Source organism: Carassius carassius, chromosome 18, assembly GCF_963082965.1.
Source record: "Carassius carassius chromosome 18, fCarCar2.1, whole genome shotgun sequence".
NCBI lineage: Eukaryota > Metazoa > Chordata > Actinopteri > Cypriniformes > Cyprinidae > Carassius > Carassius carassius.
In genome coordinates, this window is record NC_081772.1 from 567,658 (window position 1) to 585,000 (window position 17,343).

Here is a 17,343-nt window from a genome sequence, read left to right on the forward strand (position 1 = left end):
GACACAACTTGACACGTTTCTTTTTTTTTTAAAAGCATTGATAAGTTACCACCACTGACTTTCACAGTTCGTGTGTAAAAGCTGAGACACATTCTGGATGGAGTAATAAAATATTATTATAATTATGAATATGTTGTATTTTTATTTTTCTCTCAGAATGCACATTGTTCGGTATATAAATGACAGAAGCATGACAGCTCGGGATGGAGAGCGTGACATTCGTCCATACATCGTCCTCCAGCAGCCAAACATCGTGGAAATGAGTATAAAATAGCCCATCAGAGATGTTAGAAACATGGACGTTTGGTGTCGATGGCCAGGCTAACGGATCAGTTTTGTTTGTTTTTTAACCTGAAGGCACTTCTTTTTTTTAAATGGCAGAAACTCTGTCTCTCAACTGGTGCTGGGAACGATGACGAACCATCACAGACGCCAAAAAACGCAAGGTTCTCCACTTGGGAACGTGAGCACAGTGTTGTGAATAAAGCGAAACGAGGTTCTCTTTTATATGCGTTTTAAAGCGCCAATCCAAACCAAACCCAGAACAAATCAAGATCGGGACTACCAGAAGAAGATGAGATGTTTTGTTGAGAGTACTCCAAAGCACAACAGCATCTCAAGATGGAAAACAGGGAAGGGGAATCTTCATTCACCATTAAATCCAGTCGTTGTGCTTCTCAGGTCAGTGCTCAAACCCTCGGTTGGTTCCAGACATTGAGAGAATTTATTTTTAGCATTAGTTATTACTTTTATGTTTGTGGTTGTGCCTTCTAAGCGATCCGAAAGCATGAATCTTTGGTGATTATATATTGAGGGACGTGTCTGGAGTCTCTTCTCACGTGGAGTGTCACCTCAGACCAATGAAGACGATATAAAACAGCGTGATGCTCAATGGCCATATACTGGAGACGCTGTGTGCAGCCGCTCCTCTGATCGCTGTGGGAAACACACAGGGAAAGAGATTACCATTAAACCAGATAACAGATCAGAGCTCTCCAGCTGGGACTGCCATGTGTATAAACTTACGGTAGCATTGACTTCCACAGTATTGAAAAAACTACAGTGGAAGGCAATGGCTACCGTCAACTGCATGGTTGACAACATTCTTTAAAATATCTTCTTTTGTGCTCATTAGAAATTAGAAACTCATACAGGTTTGGAATGTCATAAGGGTGAGTAAATGATGAGAGAGTTTTCATTTTTGGGTGTCGCTAAACTGTCCCTTTATGGAATTTTCTGGCTTTGTGTATTTTAACTGTTATGCAGAGGAGGCGCTATTACACATCTTCTGAAAGAGTATTTAACATCTGGATCAAAACACAGGTGATGAAGAGACGTGTTTGTAAGCGGATGCATATGTAAAATAACGCAATCATTGAACATTAAACATTCCTTATGTTGCATCAAAACTTCCTTATGTTACCAAATGAAATGTTTGTAATCTGGATGTGATCAACTCTATTAAAGATTGATCTGAATAAGATAAGATTTTTTTTAAAACACGATTTTCTAAGCTTCAAAAGGTCGCTTTTTTGTGAAACTTATATATATATATATATAGTATATATGTATAACAGAAATAAAATGCATGAAGTTATAATTATGTATATATATATATATATACACACATATATTCAAGCAGAATCCGCTCATTTGCATACAGGCATGGTTGACAGCTGTTAATTCACAATCATTATTTTACATAAAAAAATTAACTGCATTTATACTATTAATACTTTTATTAATTATAAAAAAATGTATAGGTATATTCAATCGGTGCAGAGTGAGCTCCAAACCAAATCTCCAGGTGATCTCTAGAGAACCAGTCCGAAAAACATATATGCATCCCTGTTCATATTTTCATACCACACAATATTGTGCAAGCAATGAAAGTTTTGTGAATTAAAAAAAAAATGCAGATGGTCAATGGCAACTAAAAAAAAAAAACCGCTGGCGAGGAAAGAGTTAATGCCTGCTTTTCTCCATGAACAGCACCCAAACGGATCTTTGTGATGTTTTTCACACATACGGTTGCTCTTAAATGTCTGAAATGTATTACCTGGCCTCATTTCCGTCTTTCTCGCTATTTGTTCTCGTGTAATTACTCAGCTCTCCTGGACGTAATTGTGCTACACATAATTACAGCCTGGCTACCATGGAGATGCATGTTTGGTACATACGATTGGACGGAGGGTCAGGACACTCCCCCTCCTCGAGAGTGACATCATCGATGGCAATGTCCCCCTCGATCCCGGGGCCGCGGATGCCCTCGAACATCACCTGTGTGATGGAAACCAAACCAACAACATCTCAGGAGCCTCTTCTGGACTCTACAGCATCTCCCATAAGAGGTTGTGATATGAGGCTATTTTCAAAATACAGCATTAACATACAATACAATGCTTTCTGGCTTCATAAATACATTTAGGACATAAAATTGCATTAAAACATTACATCTATTTTTACTTTTACAGAAAAGTATAAATATAATAAATAATAAATATTTTTTAAGTAAGAGTCTATTCTGTTCACCAGGGCTGCATTTATTTGATCAAAAAAAAAAACTGTAAAATCGTGAAACATAATTACAATTTAAAGCAGCTGTTTTCTGTGTGAATCTGTGTTAAAGTGTAATGTATTTCTGTGATGCTCCGCTGTATTTTCAGCATCATTCCTCCAGTCTTCAGTGTCACATGATCTTCAGAAATCATGAAAATATGATGATTTACTGCTCGAGAAACATTTCTGATTATTATCAATTTTAAACACAGTTGTGCTGCTCAATATTTTGGTGGAAACTGATGCATTACATTTTTTTTTCACTATTCACAGATGCATAGAAAATGTTAAAGAACAGCGTTTATTTGAAATAGAAGTCTTTTGTTACATTATAAATGTCTTAACTGGCACTTTTCATTAATTTGATGTATCCTCAATGAGTAAAAATTTACATTTCCTTCAAAACAGACCCCAAACCTTTCATAAATGCTTTATAAATACTGAATGAATGTGAATTATCCGTGCAGTTCGCTCACCTGGAAGGAGGCAGTAGGATGGATGCTAATTTTGGCTTGTCTCCATCGGTCCCCTTGGTTCCCGCTGAGAGACCAGACTGGACCGGCTTCTGAAGTCGACTGACCTTTCTGCTTCACAAATGCATTCAGAGTGCCTGCAGGAAAATATAATCAATTAGTTTAACAACTGACCTCCTCGGTGCCGTCCAGCAGAAGAGCTGGAGAGCACAACTCAATCCAGGATGCTGCTGACTGTACTTGGTTTCTACCTGCTCGTTGATTAATTAACACTCATGTTTGCTTTGGGTACTTTGGAAAGGTGTGTGGAAATTAAAGCAAGACTCGTCTCTATGACTGTTGTTTTCATTGAATGGTCAGTTTTGAGGTTTATTTTGCTTCCATAACACGTCTTCTTTCAGGCTAGTGGAAAGAAAATATTTCCATTTCAGTTCCAACACATATTTGTAAAGTTTATTTCAGTCAAAGCGATCTGATCTTTAATAATATTCTTAGAATGTTAGAATGAAAATGTTTCTATTACATCGTTCATGTAACATTTTTCCTGAAATGTTTCAGTTGGACTTCCACCCAACATTCTTTAAATGTAACAAATTGTTTCAGAACTTTCAGCGAACATTCAAAAGGTAACATCAGGCCACATCTACTCTACACAGAATCACAGCTCACCACATTTTCTGTTTTTGTATGTTTTCATCTTTTTCACAGCTGTATTTTCAACCCTATGCACAACAAATATCACAGTCTTTTTCTGTGCAGGTTCAAAGCGCTCATTAATCTTTAAAAATTTAATAAGTGCAAGTGGGAACAAACTGTGAATTTAAACATGGTACAATATGTTAAAAATACTTAAAAATAAAGTCAGTATTGTCATTATTAACTAAATCTATCAAAATAATAAATAAATAAAAGTATAAAACTAAAAAAATTTGATAAAAACACTTAAACTTCAATTAGAATTTTTAATGTTGCTTTGGCAACTAAGTACAATAAAATTTATTTAAATTACTAAATCTAAATTACTAAAACTAAAAAAAAAAAAAAAATCTAATCAAAAAAATCGAAAAAAAAAAACAATAAAAATGACAAAAACACAAAGTTACTAAAATTCACACTAAAATCAAAATGAAAAAAATAATAATAATGATAATTTGAAATGTTGCATTGGTAACTAACTGGAAATGTTTACTAAAACTAAATTACTACATTAAAGCCAAATAAAATTATATATATATATATATATATATATATAATGAATTTTTTAAGACAAATGCAATAATATTAAAAGTCACACTAAAATCAAAATGAAAATGGAATGAAAATCATGTTCAGTAATTAAAAAAGCTATATTATTAAAATAAACCATCTATCTATTGAAAACTGTAAATTGTTAGTGAAGTAAAGAACAGAAATGAAGCTGAAATAAAATAAAAGACAAATATTAGCTAAATTAAAAACAACTGAAATGAAATTTTAATTTCTAAAACTAAATGACTAAAACGTAATTAAAAAATGAATCTAAACAGAATTTTAAAAGAACAAAAACGAATATAAACAAATTTTTATATAATAATTATACAAAATGATAAATTAACAAAAAAAAAAAAAAGCTACTTCAAAACATTAATAAATATTAAACATTGCTACTAAGAGTATTATTGACAGCTGAGAGCATCCAGCAGTATTCCTGAGTGTTCATGTCAATCGTGTGACAACATGCCCCACTACAGGGGTCAAAGTGTGTTCAAACGCAAAACATGGCAGATGTTTATCAGCTTTCAGAAGAGCTTGAGGTTTAGGCTGTCTGCAGATCTGTGCCAGGTGAAGTGATAACGAGATTCGTCGCTCTTACCGATGTGTTTGCCGAACATGTGGAAGTAGAAGCTGAAGCAGTACGCCGGCGGGCTGGTGATGCTGTAGGAGCTTTTAAGAGCCACGTTGAACGTTGGGCTCAAGAGACGAGCCGTATCACCCTCTTTTCGAGGTCTGGACGTCTCAATGTACATGTAGAAACCTGAGGACCACAAAACACAGTCATGACACACATACTGTCACACATGAGCTTAGGTGGCTAATTCTTCCACTATTTCTCATTACTATAATACCAAATAATTAAAAACATAAACCAACAAACAGATTTTTTTTAAAAAATATTATAAATTTGTAATGTGTAATATGTAAAATATGAACGCAGAGACTTCTGCCACTTAATACGTTCGTTTGGAAACACGAAAATGTATATGTTCCTCACACAAAATATTGCATTCGGTCATTCGGTACCGTACCGAAAGCCCTGTACCGAAACGGTCCGGTACGAATACAAGTACTGTTACACCTCTAATATATATATACTGTATATATATAATTGTCATTGGATTCACCATACAATATAAACACAAACTAAAAACATCAAACAAATGTTCGTAAAATACACAAGGACATTATAAAAGATCTAAAAATTTTCTTTAACATACACAAATAATTTTCTATAAAATGTATTTCAACATATGTACGAATGTATACTATAATGAGTAAATTTATATGAATTATGTTTTTTTCTTTTACCCAGTTGTAATGTATCTGTAGAAAAAAACTAATGGAAAATGTAGAAAGAAAATCAAAGAAAAAATGATATTTGTTACTGATTCATAAAAGATTTATTCATATAAATTAATGATTTATTGCGAGGTATAACCATGAAGCGGGTGTGTTTCATTCCATCGATATCCTTCATTTTTATTATATGTGACTGTTCTTCCCCTCCAGACAGAATCACACAGAGTTTCTCTCTTGAATGCGATGAGCGGTGATTAAATCTCTGTAGGACTCCTGAGAGAATGAAACGCCGGACAGTCTGGAATCATCAGCTGATTAAAGCACATGTATTATTCACTCGTCCCGTCATCAAACGCTTTAGTCAATAACGAGCAGCTCGTCGCTTCATCCAATGAGGGCTTTGTCTCGCTTTGGGGATAGACAACATCTCATCTGAATGAAATCACTCTGAGCACTAACTGGAACTCAGCAGTTCTGAACGCAATTCAAGATAACTTCAGAAATCAGCAGGAGGATTAGAGACCCAGAACACTGCTTCAGGGAGTAATTCATGCACTTGCTGTATAAACTACATATATATTATTATGTATAAAATGTAAAAAATAAAAATAAAAATAGTAATAATGGTGATAACATGTCTGTTCTGTGCAGGGTTTGATCGGGTCAGATGCTCGTACCCTGTTTGGAGCCGCTGTGGTCACCGCTGGGTCCCGTGTTGGGCGTGTATTTAGTGTCACGTGTGGCTGCGCTGTGTCTCGTCCAGTCGAAGTCATCGTTCTTGTCCTGAGTGAACATACAGACGGGATCCTCCTCAAAACTGCAGTGAAACTCTCCTGAGAACGAGCAGAAGAAGGATTAGTTCAACCAGACATCAAAAAAAAAAAAAAATCATTTATCATAATTTAATTTAATTTAATTTAATTTAATTTAATTTAATTTAATTTAATTTAATTTAATTTAATTTAATTTAATTTAATTTAATTTAATTTAATTTAATTTAATTTAATTTAATTTAATTTAATTTAATTTAATTTGAATAGATTTCATATATTATATATATAATATATATAAAATAAATAAAAAACAGCAACATAGATTTAATGCATTTAATCATAATAATCATATTTTAACCCACAGGTATGTCCTGAAGCGTTTTTGGGCAAAAAGTGTCTGAGAGATTCTTCATCAGTGACACAGCGAGTAAACAATGTCAGGACACATCATTATAACAAAGGAAAAGAATTCAGCAGGTGCTGTTTATTGATAAATATTCATTGGCTTGATTAAACTCCAGCAGGAGTGACACTCTTCAGAATTTAGGATCTTTACCCGCTCGAATGAAGGAAGGAATAGTGAGTAAATACTCACTCAGATGAGGATTGATGGGAACTGTGAAGAGAAAAGATTAAAACATTCATCAGATCAGCTGCTGAATAATAATAAACATATTGCAATTCAATCCATAACAATAATTAATTATTATAATTCACATTTAATGACCTTTTTCCAAATTGACCCTAAATGGATTCATTAGAATTCACTAAAATCACTCTTTGAAAAGCAAAATGTATTTAGTTACACCAAACCTAACCTTAATATTAATACTTCTCACACATAACAACAAAAACAAATCCTAAAAAATTTCTAAATGGCAAAAATTGCTAGTAAATTTCACAAATAATAACAAAGAAAGAGCAATGAAGTAGAAACGCTGAAATTATATTTTGCTTACTTTTATTCATCCAGAAAATCTGAAAATAATCAATTTACTCAAGAACAGTACTTGTTGTTTCAGTTGCTGTAACAATAATATCGTTATTAGCAAATTAAGACAATTATCATTACATGAACAAACAAAATTAGTTTGGCTGACAACATCCTGCAACATCTGGACAAATCGAGGACTTATGCAAGGATCGTGTTTGTGGACTTCAGCTCGGCTTTCAACACCATCATCCCAATACTCCTCCAGACCAGACTAACCAAGCTCTCTGTTCCTAGCTCCCTCTGTCACTGGATCACCAGCTTCCTGACAGCTAGTGAAACTCAGGAAATTGATGTCAAACATCCACATTATCAGCACTGGCGCCCCTCAGGGGGATGTACTCTGCCCACTGCTCTTCTCCCAGTACACAAATGACTGCATCTCTACTCCAGCTCCTGAGGTTTGCAGACGACAGTACAGTCTTCAGTCTCATCCAGGACTTAGACGAGTCTGCTTACAGACAGGAGGTTAAAGAACTGGCTGTCTGGTGCAGTTATAACAACCTGGAGCTAAACACGCTCAAAACCGGAAAGATGACCATAGAATTCAGGAGAAACTGTGACTGAAGTAGAGTCCAGGATTTTTATTTGTCACACACATGGTTATATGAAGAGTATATGAATAGCAGTGAAATGAGTGATTCAGGTTCCTGTGCACCACCATCTCACAGGACCTAAAGTGGGATAATCACATTGACTCTATTCTTAAAAAGACCCAGCAGAGGCTGCTTTTCCTTCATCAGCTGAGGAGCCACTCACACAGTTCTACTCGGCCATCGAGTCAGATTTGTGCACTTCTATAACTGTATGGTTTGGCTCAGCTACAAAATCAGAATCTAGAATACTACAGAGAGCGGTTCGGACAGCTGAGAGGATTGTTGGTTACCCTCTGCCCACCCTCCAAGTACTGTATAAATCCAGAGTGAGGTAAAGAGCTCAGAAAATCACTCTGGAGCCCTCACATCCAAGTCATCTTCCTTTTTGAACTCTTATCATCTGGTCAGTGCTACAGAGCACCATAACACCAGGACTGACAGGCACAAGAATAGTTTTTTCCCCCAGGCAATCAACCTCATGAACAGCTTTCTACTGTTCAATAAAAAGACTTTTTCAACTTTAGTTAGTCTGTAATGTTGCTGTTTGAGCATAAAACAGAACTGCAAAGTTACAAAGCTCAAATTGTTTTTCAAAAACTACAACAAACAACTAATTTGGACTACAACGCCTTTTTTTCTGGGATTTGTAATGTCACAAATATCTATGAATGGGACGAGACCTGGTTGCACACACTGGCCCAGCTGACCAATCACAGCCTATTTCATATTTCAGAAGGCGGAGCTTCATTTGATACAGGGACTATTTGAGCAAGTTCATTCCAGACTGGGTAGAGAGGTGTTGGAATAATGTAAAATATTGGAAAAATAATGTGTTTTTGTGTGTATGAGAACCCTATTCTAGTACACCCACAAAATAAAAGCAAGACTTTGTAAAAGAGCATAATAAGACCCCTATCTTATTCCATGCCTTGTAAATCTATATACCACAATATATGTATATATATCACCAAGTTCAGTCATAACGTAACATTAATTTAATCTGATGATGTTCTTAGCATTATACGACTTGTGACATGTTAATTTTGCATATGCAGCTAATGAGCTTTCTGCTTTACATTTAAATGGCTGGGTAGCATCCGCCTGTGCATTCCAGCGTGCTTTCAGAGTTGCTTTGAAACCCTTCACCTTCCCCAGCTCCACCTGTATAGATCTGCTACGTGTTAGTTTATATGCTATTTGTGCAGCAGCAGTATGTCTTAAATACTCACAGCACCACATAGTCTTTTATATTGGCAGCAGCAACTTCCTGTACTTAATCGCTGTGCAATTAATCGCATGTGATTGTCATGAGTGCCATTCACTACACAGAGCCATAGTTCACTGAAAATTAGGCAATATCACATTCATAATCGCAGATAATGACACTATTATGTAGACACTATTATACAGACACTATTAAACTCTATAGTAAATTTTACAAAAATAAGTATTTTTGACCCTAATGGTGCTCCATACATACCCAGATTAAAATGACTTGAACATGAAACCTATCACATCTCAAATAATAAATAAATTCTTAAATAAAAGACTAACTAAATGAATAAATTGTGTGTATTTTGAGTGTATTAAAGCATCACAGTTTCGCTGCCTAACTAAAAAATATGCATTTTTTAGAAATGTTTATGCATCTCTTTCTGGTCCGAAACAAATGTGTTTTTACACTCTTAAAAAAAAGGGTTCATTGGGGTTCTATATAGAACCATAGGGTTCTTTACTCAACTCCAAAGAACCTTTTATGCTAAAAAGGTTCTATAATGACAAGAAAGAACCATTTTGGCACAAAGGTTCTTTAGGCTATTATTCATTCATATGTTACATTATTCTGCAACATTTTGTATTTGTAATTAAATTATTGTTTGTAGTAACTTAATATCACATTTTAATCGTGCTGATTTTTGGAGAAAAACTGAAATGGCACTCTTCGTGTGATATTGATTAATTACATAAAATGATATAAATATATACATTTTCTAACCCCCATATCTTGAATTTTGTGATCATTCACATGCATCCATAAATGCATTTGAATACACCAAATAATGCAGTGAAAGAACGCACTCAAAATGCACACGCGCACTAGTATGACTTCATCATGTAACTTTACATTAGTCTAGATGAGTGCACTTTTTAGGCACAATTTGTTTAGTTTTTGAATATACTTGATACTGTTAAAAGGCACATCATTAAAACAAAAAATACGAGTTCACATATTACACCTAAACACGCGTGGAAAACGTAATTAGAACTAGCTACTAAATTAGTTAAAAATGCCTATCCATATACAGCTATGATTCGCGAACCCCAAACTGACTCAAATGCTTCGCGAACCCGCTCCGAGCTCCCAAACTGACTCAAATGAATCACGCTCCGAACTCCCGAACTGATTCAAATGATCCGCGAAGCCGGAATGTGATATTGTGATATTGTCAGAACACACGAGAACTCTTTGACCACAGCTGCTGTGCTTCAAAAGCTCTTGCAGCAGCTCAACACTGGTTTTCTCTGAGGTGTTCGGATCACATCAGATTGTGGTTCATCTTGCAGATCATGACTTATATCTACTCTTCCTCTCCCTGCAGTTTGGTAATATAAAGATTCCTCCTTTGAACTCCCACCTCTTCTGTGGGTTTTATTGTTCGGGGTCTGAATTTGGGCTCCTGGGGTCTCAAAAAAGAAACGTTTTCAATCTCCAAGGTGAACGTTATGACAACACCAGTGTTGTGCTAGTTACTAAGAAATAGTAACTAGTTACAGTTACTAGTAACTTAATTCAAAAAGTAATTCAATTACTTTGTTGATTACTTATACCAAAAAGTAATGCATTACTGTTAAAAGTAACTTTTTAGTTACTTTTTTAAAGAACTTTCTTTAATGTTCCCATTAATGCGCTTTTATGCGTTATGGTCTATACAAACACAAAACAGAAAAAGTGATTCAAATGATTCGCGAACCGCTCCGAACTCCCGAACTGATTAAAATGATTCACGCTCCAAACTCCCGAACTGACTCAAATGATTCACGCTCCAAACTTCCAAACAGACTCAAATGATTCGCGAACCGCTCCGAACTCCCGAACTGATTAAAATAATTCACGCTCCAAACTCCCGAACTGACTCTAATGATTCACGCTCCGAACTCCCAAACTGACTCAAATGATTCGCGATCCCGCTCCGAACTCCCAAACGACTCAAATGATTCGCGAACCCGCTCCGAACTCCCGAACTGACTCAAATGATTCGCGATCCCGCTCCAAACTCACAAACTGACTCAAATGATTCGCGATTCAATTTTACAATTCTTTATGAGTGATATGTAAATTTGTAGATTTGAAGTACTTGTTTTTCTGAAATGTTGATCTGAATTTTAATCTATGTATTCACATTCTTTATGAGTGATATTAATATGAATTTGTAGATTTGAAGTACTTCTATATCTGTATATTTCCATTGTGAGTTACATTAATATGGATTTGTAGTTTTGAGGTACTTGATGTTGTTCTAACCCTAATGGGAATTTAGATGAATCTGTATATTTGCATTATTTATTAGTTATAGATTAATGTAATTTTATAATGGACTTATTTTGTAATATGTAGATGTAGGTGAAACGTCTTGGTTACGTATGTAACCCTCATTCCCTGAAGGAGGGAACGGAGACGTTACGAATGGGATCTCGCCCGAGAGCCCAATCACCTTCGAGTGGTACAAAACGAGCCAATGGTACACAAAGTACCTTGGTCTGCGGAATTTGCATAATGAGCTCCGCCCCGCAGAGTGGGTAAATAAGGAGCAACGCGAGCAACTCGCATTCAAGTCTTCGCTGAGGAGCCGAGCCAGTGACCTGGCCGTTCAGCGGAACAGCGATGTGGCAAGGGGACGTAACGTCTCCGTTCCCTCCTTCAGGGAACGAGGGTTACATACGTAACCAAGACGTTCCCTTTCAGTCGGTCACATTCGACGTTACGAATGGGGTCCCTTACAAAACGCCACATGGCTGTCTTCCAGCGACCCGTGTGAGTGATAGCACCCTGTCTTGAGGCCAGCACGAGTGAGGGCCTATAGCTCACACAGACTACACTGGGTAGCATATTCCAGCTGGACATATGCTAGCAGGCTGCCTGCCCGTGGGAGGACTTACAGAAGGCAGGTATCTACCGAGGTGGTGATACATAAGAACTCTGAGGTACCCAGCCCGCAGGGTGGAAGTTACAACGACAGAGCTGGCAAGGGGCTTGTCAAGGGAAAGACACATGCTGCGGAGAGACTTACTGTGGACATACACACGTGGGATTACCCAGAAGGGGAATCACGACACATGGAGGCACCTAGTCCCACACATGGCTGACCAAAGGGCATGTACACAAGTGTTGGACATCAACAATGCTGGAGGAACCCAGGGTTCTGACTGAGGAACTCACCTGAGGGGAATAGCGCACGCATCCAGTCCGCGGAGTGGAATGGCGCAGCAAGCGGATTGACACCGAGCAGGTCCTTACTGGCCCGAAGGGGCGAGTACCCGGGAGGACACGGGCTCTACACGGAGATTATAAAACCTCGCGAATGTGTTAGGTGTCGCCCACCCCTCAGCTCTACAGATGTCTGCTGGCGAGGCGCCATGCGCCAGCGCCCAGGAGGAAGCTACGCTCCTAGTTGAGTGAGCTCTCACCCCTAGGGGGCATGGCAGGTCTTGAGCCTGATAACCCAGGACAATAGCATCCACTATCCAGTGGGATAACCTCTGCAGCCTTTCCCTTCTGCTGGCCTCCGTAACAGACAAAGAGCTGGTCTGAGGTCCTAAGGCACCGAGTTCTGTCCAAGTAGGTGCGGAGCGCACGTACTGGACAGAGCAGCGCCAGGGCTGGGTCTGCCTCCTCCAGGGGCAGCGCTTGCAAGTTCACCACCTGATCCCTAAAAGGAGTGGTGGGAACTTTGGGCACGTACCCAGGCCGGGGTCTCAAGATAACGTGAGAGTTAGCCGGCCCAAACTCCTTCGTCAACTGAAAATGCCTGCAGGTCCCCGACCCTCTTCACCGAAACCAAAGCCGTCAGGAGCGCAGTTTTCAAAGATAGAAATTTTAGCTCTACTGAGAGCAAGGGTTCGAAGGGAGCTCTCTGCAGTGCTGATAGAACCACTGCGAGGTCCCAAGAGGGGACTTGCTGAGGGCGAGGCAGCTTGAGCCTCCTTGCTCCTCTCAGGAACCTGATGAACAGATCGTGCCTCCCAAGAGACTTACCTTCAACAGGGTCATGGTGAGCCAAAATGGCGGCCACGTAGACCTTGAGGGTGGAAGGAGACAGCCTTCGTTCCAACCCCTCCTGAAGAAAGGACAGCACTGACCCAATCGGACATTTCCAGGGGTCCTCACGCCGTGAAGAACACCAAGTGACGAAGAGGTTCCACTTCAAAGCATAGGCATGTCTGGTGGACATGGCCCTAGCTGAAGTGATGGTAGCTACCACCTGTGGTGGCAAGGTACCTAAACCTTCCGTGACCTGTCCAGAACCCACACATGTAGGTTCCACAGATCGGGACGTGGGTGCCAGAGGGTGCCCCGTCTCTGAGAAAGAAGGTCCTTTCTCAGAGTAATTGGCCAGGGAGGGGCTGTCGCGAGGAGTACAAGTTCGGGGAACCAGGTCCGGCCAGGCCAAAAAGGCGCAACCATGAGGACCTGCTCCTCGTCCTCCCTGATCTTGCACAACGTCTGTGCAAGAAGGCTCACTGGGGGAAACGCATACTTGGGCAGGCCCAGCGGCCAGCTGTGTGCCGGGGCGTCCGTGCCGAGGGTGCCCTCGGTCAGGGAGTAAAACAACTGGCAGTGGGAATTTTCTGGAGAGGCAAACAGGGTCTACCTGAGCATCTCCGAAGTGTTCCCAAATCAGCTGAACCGACTGGGGGTGGAGTCTCCATTCCCCGGGGCGAGACTGCTGCCGTGAGCCAACCAATATGAGCCATCCACGAACGCAGTCTCAGCGTGCTGGAAGCCCAAACACGTGACACAGCGATCGTGACCGTCACGAGGAGCGATATATCGACCGCACCCAGAAACACACGGGCGAAATGACATCTTTAAAAAGACGCAAATCGGCCCGTAACTCTTTTGTGAGAGAAATTGCTCTTTTAGCAGTGTTGAAGCGCTCAGGGGAACGCGGGAGCTGTCGCAGGAAACCCAGACGAACCGCTGAATCGCGCCGTCACACCAACACCAGTGACTCTTGCGGGAGAGCATGTGAGCGAAGCGGAGCGGTGTGACGCTCAGCTCAATATTCCGCTCTATGCGCGTGTGCTCCACTCAGTCGCTCGCGTCCCAAGCGAACGCTCCACTGCTGGATCGCTCACGCTCACCGGTAAAACAAATCCCGCTCAGATCCCGCTCAGACATAAAATGTCTCTGTAGGCTACTTGCTTTCTGTTTGTACTTTGTAATGAATATCTGGAATAAATGTATAAATTACAGTAGCTAGGATTGTAAATAGAAGTTATTTCGGGGTGATTCTGAATAAAAGTCTGTTCTTTTTATTCATTTAAATGCATTAAATTAACTTAATTAAAAAAACATGTCTAGCCCTTTGGCAAACTTGCCTATTACAAGCAAAAACTGAAAAGGTAGATTTGATTTTCATTATTTTATTTCCGTGAACATATATGCAGTTGCAAAACAGGCATATTAAAACGCGCCCGCGCGTGCACAAACACACACACACACAAACAAGATGAAATGCATGTAGAACTTCACAAAACACATCTGGACTATCATGCTCATAAAAGCACACACAGGTGAAATGCACTTAACAACATCTTATCAAAGCACACCTGGATGATTTACTGGCATTAGTAAAAGAAACGCGCGTTCTAAAGTTTAAATAGACCAAAACTTCGGGTAACTGCGGTCTATTTAAAAACGTCTCAATCTTTACATCACTTTAGAATTTACTTTTAGAAACATTAGCTTGGACAAAGTATTAGGTTTCAGGCTCATGCGGTGTGCCCGGGACAGTAATCCAGCGGCGGAAAACACGCGCTCAGCACTGGCAGAACCACTGGGGATGCTGAAGATTTTGCGGGCGACCCTGGCTAGTCGAGGGAGTGATCCAGCATTGGTTTTCCAAAATCCTAGGACGTCTTCATTTGGACCTTTTCTCATTGAGCCCAGGTACTCCTCCATCTCACCTCTGGCACTGTCAGCTACACTCGAGTTGCTCTCATATGAGCCGAAAATGCGGGCCTTCTTGGGAGCGCTTCTAGCCTCAGTCACTGTGTCCACCGCAGTCTCCACACCACTGCATTCTGCCTCTTTTACCAACATTTCACGAATCTCTACGAGTTGATTGCTCACTGTACCATCTCTAATGATCTATTCAGTTTTAAAACGTGGATCCAACACAGCCGCCAACACAAGGTGCTTGTCAGAGTAAAATCTGTTAAAACGAGTAGAGACATTATCTGACAGTGTCTCCACAAATGCACGAATGTTGACGGAGCGGTTGTCAGGGACACTGGACAAAAGCTGTTTGATTTCCATTACAGCTGGAAGAATCATCCCAAGGTTTCCGAGCTCTTTTTGCATAGCAGTTGTAAGCTCTGCCAGAGGCAATAGCACCTCAGTCAGGGCTCGGAGATGAAGTACGTCATTCATGGTCAGCTTACTGTGCTCGGGAATTTTCAGCTTGTTTTGGAATTGCGGGTCTCTTTCGAACATTTTCAGTACTGATTCGATCATGCGCAGCTGACTGCTCCACCTGGTGGCACATGCTGGGGTGGGACGCACACCTAGTTTATCAGCCTCCTCAGTGTTTAAGGTGCTTTTTCTAATACTCTTTACAAGTTTTGCCGTTCGTGTGATCATTTTGTCTACATCAGCATGACCGTTTATTGCATCCTTTATGGCGAGTTGCAGTAAATGGATGGGGCATCGCATATGCAGATTAGATTCAGTGATGTATGTGGCGCTCATGTTTTCTATGATCTGCGCAAAATCTGGCTGGAATGGTGAAAGTGGACCTTCCTCTGTGCCACTGCCATCTTCCTCAAGGACCTCTTCCTCGCCCTCCTCTTCAGTTGAACTTTCATCAAACCCTGGGAGGTCGAAAGCCTTTACCATGTTACTTGCGCTGTCAGTCACCACCCTGACAACTCGCCGTTGTAAATTCCAGTGTTGCAAGATGCTTTCATATTTATGAAAAATATTCTCAGCGTTGTGGTGTCCTTTAAGATGTTCACAGGACAGCAGCACAGTGTGACCAGTAAACATTTCATCAATGAAACTCGCCACAACACTCAGAAAGCTGTGTCCTCTTCTATTTGTCCAAATGTCTAAAGTCAGCACAAAGCCATCTCCTAACTGCAACAACTCTCTAAGTCTGCCTTCCATCTCGCTAAGAGCATTCGGCATCAGAGTGTCACGTACTGTACTGTAGCACAGTGTGGTATAGCCGGGCTGGGCAACGCTGACAAAATTACGCATACCCTCACGTTCACCTTTTGTGAGAGGTTCATAATCCACATAGATCATCTTAAAAAATGCGTCATCTAATTCTTTCTTGCGTGCATTAGACACAGAGACCTGGGGAGTCTGGGGACGCAGGAGAGGGAAAAAATTCTTTATCTCCCTTTGATTGGTAGTTTTTTCTGTAAAAACAAATTTGCATACATTATAATAGCGTACAGTAATTTTTTTCTATTTATTCCTATTTCCCTATCCTTTATTCCTTCATTTTTTCCTATTTATTCGGGTGAGTTTTTAAAAAAAAATTAAAATTTAACAAGTGGTTCAATAACTTGTCTAATTTCAACCTAAAAATAGGCTACATCAACTACAATTATGTAGGCTAATTAATATTGTGTGTTGGCTATAGGTTATTTTTAGTTGCACTGATATGATGATTGCATAACGAATTAACAATTCGTTCCAACTTGACGTCAGCATGTTTTAATAATTAATTTCCTCATTTTATTTAAATTGTACAACATTAACAATATACTATTTCGATCCATGGTTTAGTAAATCGTGACCACGTTGTAATAATTTGTTTTCTTGTTTTAATAAAACGAGAGTAGCCTACGAATTTGTTCAACATGGCCACGATTTACTAAACCAGGGAACGATTTAAGAATTTGTGGAAACGAATTTAATTCGTGGCCACCCTAAATGAGAGAACGAATTCTTAATTCATGGTTGGGAACGAAATGTTATTACAATATATTTTAGTCTGTATGTCATGAGAGGGGCTCAGTACAACAGCCTTACCCATTTATCTATTAATTTATTCTCGAGTGGTATGGCTATAGCTCACCTTTTGCTGCACTACCATGTTTGTGTAGCACATCCTCGTGCTTTCTGGCAATGTGACGCTTAAGATTCCAATATGAATCTTTGC

General features: G+C 39.5%; 1 protein-coding gene across 4 annotated transcripts in view; it reads right to left on the minus strand.

Moving 5' to 3' along the window:
• Positions 1–516: 516 nt before the first annotated feature.
• The window catches only part of LOC132092036 (MAM domain-containing glycosylphosphatidylinositol anchor protein 2-like), a 141,876-nt gene continuing 125,049 nt past the window's right edge, over positions 517–17,343 (minus strand). For all 4 annotated transcript variants that reach the window (XM_059498093.1, XM_059498091.1, XM_059498090.1 and 1 more), the window contains exons 12-17: positions 6,957–6,977; positions 6,266–6,421; positions 4,885–5,046; positions 3,036–3,169; positions 2,181–2,280; positions 517–936 (exon numbers count right to left, since the gene is read on the minus strand). In XM_059498093.1, the coding sequence (XP_059354076.1) occupies positions 848–936; positions 2,181–2,280; positions 3,036–3,169; positions 4,885–5,046; positions 6,266–6,421; positions 6,957–6,977 (662 nt within the window). In that variant the 3' untranslated portion in view covers positions 517–847. The remainder of the gene's footprint in view (positions 937–2,180; positions 2,281–3,035; positions 3,170–4,884; positions 5,047–6,265; positions 6,422–6,956; positions 6,978–17,343) is intronic.